Below are 3,681 nucleotides of genomic sequence, written 5' to 3'. Positions count from 1 at the left end.
GCTTTGATTTTTTAATCAAAATTTTAAAATATGGAAGGCATCCACAGCAAGTGAGAAGTGTGGTACACCTCAATAGCCAAGTAGGGTGGATTCATGGGGTGCAGGGGGTGGGGAGAGGCACCACGGTGGGTTGAGACGGGAAGGCCAAGCATCCCGGGAGAGAGGGAACAACACAGGTGGTTGAACGGAGGGGACCTGACGGCCTCCTTATTCTTGATCTGTACCACATTCTCGTTAGAAAGGTCATTAGGTAGAAATGAGGGTGGGGGAGATGGACAGCAAGGGATTCCAATTAGTAGGCTGGGCCCAGTTCTAGGGAGTGAGGAAGCAAGTCTGATGGCGGCGGTGGTTGTGGGGATGAAAAGGAAGCAGGGGTGACAGACATTTCTAGGGGACTCGCTGGCACACGATTCACTGGCTGAGGGGAACGAGGAAGAGGAGGGAGTTGATGGGAGTGATGAGGGGGAGCAGGTTGGAGAAGAAAGATTCAGTCCTAACCGTGGACACCACCCCCAAGGCAGAAGGCTCTCCCTCCCCCATCCAACACTAAAATCATTGTGTGCAAAGGTGAGGCTCCAAGGGGTAGAGTTAGGAGCTCAAGCTTGGGAGTCTTGGGTTAAAATACCTAAAAAGATAGAGCCGTATAAAAGAAAGGCATGGACTTTGCAGCTGGACAGAGTTGAGGCACAGTTGTGTCACGTCGTGTCTGTGTGACATTAAGCACCAAGGTGAGCCTGACCACAGCCCCCTCACAGTCTCCAGGTGAGTCGGAGGAAAGAGCTGCTGTAAAACGCCTCACACAGCATCTGCCAACACGAGCGAGCTCCCTCCCATCCTACGTCCCAACTCCCACTCCCCCGACAGCATGCAGGTCTTCAAGGAAGACCCTACAAGCTCTTCTGAGCTTGGCTCTTTCCTGCATCCCTCAGGCTGTGAGGTCCCAGAAGATTCCTGGGAGGCACCTCCAATTCCCCTCCCATCGGCTCAGGAACGGAGACCACACAGGATTGATGCATCAACCAGAAAGTCAGCTTTATTAGCCCACCACCAGCAGAGAGGGAGGGAAGACAGCTGGGGTGAGCAGGGGCTGGACCCAGGCCTTCAGGTGGTGAGGTCGGCGGGTGGGCAAAGGCGGCCCCGGGACCCTCAGGAGCCTTACCTTCGCAGGAAACATAGTTCTGGCCGGATGGGTGCTGGGAGGAGAGGCTGTAAGGGAGAAAAGGTAGAGCGGTTAGGTGTGTTGGGAGCAGCAGGGGTGGGGCTGAAGGGTCTGTGGGGCAGGACGGGGGGGGGGGGTCCCCACTCACTGGGTGTCCTCGCCCTCCAGCAGGCGGCGGTAGGTGGTGACCTCCTGCTCCAGCTGAGTCTTCACGTCCAGCAGGATCTGGTACTCGTGGTTCTGCTGCACCATCTTGCAGCGCAGCTGGGCCAACTGCTCCTCCACGCTGCAGATCAGCTCCTGGATCTGGGCCAGCTGCAGGCAGTAGCGGTTTTTGGTCTCCTCCAGGCTCTTCTCCAGGGATGCTTTCTGTGAATGTGAGAGAGCGAAAGAGAGAGTCAACGGAGGGGGTCACTGCTGTCCCCCCAGGTCTCTGGGCATGTTTCCTGAGAGGTGCATGGATTTTTGACCCCAGCTGGGCTACTGATGGGCTAGACAACGTGGAGAAAAGTTATTCCACTATTTGTTCTGGGCCTTCATTTCTCCATCTATATAATGGGTACAGTGATCCCTCCAACCCACTCCTGGGAAAAGAGAGATGGAACCGTACTGCAGCGGTGTTCCATTACCAGGGGTGGTGACATTACTGGCGACTTGGAGGCTGGGGCTGGGCCGGATCCCTTCTTACCATGCAGAGCTGGGACTGCAATTTGACCTCCAGGCTCCGGGGCACCCTTCGGAGCTCATTCAACTCATTGCGGCTGTTCTGCATCAGCTCGCTGTTAGAGGTCACTTCTTTGCTCAGCTCCTCTGTCTGAGATAGGAAAGAACAGAAGGTGTGGGGCACTCCAGAGGCACCTCGGCTGGGAGGTCCTGCAGGAGGACTGAGGACCCACATCACCTTGCTCAGGAACCAGGCCTCGGCATCTCTGCGGTTCTTGTCTGCTATCTGTTCGTACTGGTCGCGCATCTCATTCAGGATGTGGCTCAGGTCCACGCTGGGGACAGCATCCACCTCCACGCTGACGTCCCCGCTGGTCTGACTCCGCAGGGTAAGCGTCTCCTAGGAAGGGATGGGGGGAGGTGGTCAGCTCAGCGGCCCCCTTCCCTGGCCCCAGGTGCATCTGCAGACCCACTGGATCAGCCTCCCACTGCCAGCAGCAATCTTACCTCCTCGTGGCTCTTATTCAGCCAGCTCCTCCTTCAGGCCCTCGATCTGCATCTCCAGGTCAGTCCTTACCAGGGTCAGCTCGTCCAGCACCCTGCGCGGGCCATTGATGTGAGCCTCCATGCCCTGGCGCAGGGCCAGCACATGCTCATACCTGGCAAGACAAAGGTCAGGGCCTCAGGGTCCATCATGAAGTTTCTGAGGCTCCAGACCTGCTGGTCCTCCTGTCTGGACAACCCCACTTCTCACCCCCTGCCCTCTGCTCTCTGCCCTCAGCCCACCACCGTGCTGCTCACTTGGGCCTGAAGTCATCGGCTGCCAGCCTGGCGTTGTCAATCTGCAGAAGGGGCTGTGTATTCTCTATTGTGGCCTCGAAGATCTGCAGAGGGGGTGAAGGACAGGTCCGGTTAGCCAAGGCCCTGCTGCTCAGGGGTGAACAGCAAAGAGGGGAGAAAGGAGCCTCCCCATACTTGGGGTTATCTGGCTGGCAGGTCAGTCTTTACTCTCCCCCAGACAGCCTAGGGTGCCTTCTCCACCCAGCTCAGCATGTGCCGGGGAGGCACCCACATATCCACCACCCCATCCTGGGCCCCATCTTACTTTGGAGAGAAGCTGATCCAAAGAATGTTTGCAGGGAGCAAGAGAGTCAGGGTACCAGGTCCAGCTCAGATACCCTGATGCTAAAAAGGGACCCTCCGCCACCAGTTCTGAATAGTCCATGGCCACTCCTCAAAAGCGGGCCTCAGTCTCCCTGTTTGTAAGACGAAGATGCTAGCAAGCGTTTTTCTAGGGTCCACTGCAGCCATGACCTCTAGCAACACTCCACCACCAGAGCCGCCCACCTGGCCACCCCACCTTGTTCCTCAGGTCCTCGATGGTCTTGAAGTAGGGGCTGTGGTCACGGGCAGACCTGGGCCTCTGATTCTGGTACCAGTCACGGATCTTCACCTCCAGCTCCGTGTTGGCCTCCTCCAGGGCGCGCACCTTCTCCAGGTAGGAGGCCAGGCGGTCGTTGAGGTTCTGCATGGTGACCTTCTCATTGCCAGAGAGGAGGCCGCCATCGCCACCACTGAGGCAGACTCCAAGGCCACCACCATATCCTCCAATGAAGATGCGACCCAGGGCCCCACCAAAGCTGCTGCTGCTGCTGAAGCTGCCACCATAGCCGCCCCCAAGCCCGCAGACACCCCCGGAGGACTAGCGGGAGGAGGAGACAGACAGGCCCTCGTTGGCGCTGGGGGCCCGGCAGGAGCCTCCGGCCGGGACGGAAGACCCGTGGCTAGAGCCACCACCGATGCCACAAGGAGCCCTTGATGGAGCTGGAGGAGGTGAACTGGCGCCTGCAGGTGGTCAT

At 58.2% G+C, this 3,681-nt stretch overlaps 1 protein-coding gene across 1 annotated transcript; it reads right to left on the bottom strand.

Annotated features, from left to right (window-relative positions):
• Positions 1 to 596: 596 nt before the first annotated feature.
• Positions 597 to 3,681, bottom strand: LOC103003201 (keratin, type I cytoskeletal 16). Its single transcript, XM_028165309.2, is given in 10 exon segments — positions 597 to 625; positions 1,160 to 1,206; positions 1,308 to 1,528; positions 1,848 to 1,973; positions 2,061 to 2,222; positions 2,330 to 2,351; positions 2,353 to 2,481; positions 2,624 to 2,706; positions 3,183 to 3,627; positions 3,629 to 3,681. Coding segments are annotated over 10 exon segments (1,317 nt in total).

The sequence above is a fragment of the Balaenoptera acutorostrata genome, chromosome 20 (assembly GCF_949987535.1).
Source record: "Balaenoptera acutorostrata chromosome 20, mBalAcu1.1, whole genome shotgun sequence".
In the NCBI taxonomy this organism is placed as follows: Eukaryota; Metazoa; Chordata; class Mammalia; order Artiodactyla; family Balaenopteridae; genus Balaenoptera; species Balaenoptera acutorostrata.
The sequence above is the reverse complement of the archived record's forward strand: the minus strand, read 5'-3'. Positions and strand labels throughout refer to the sequence as shown.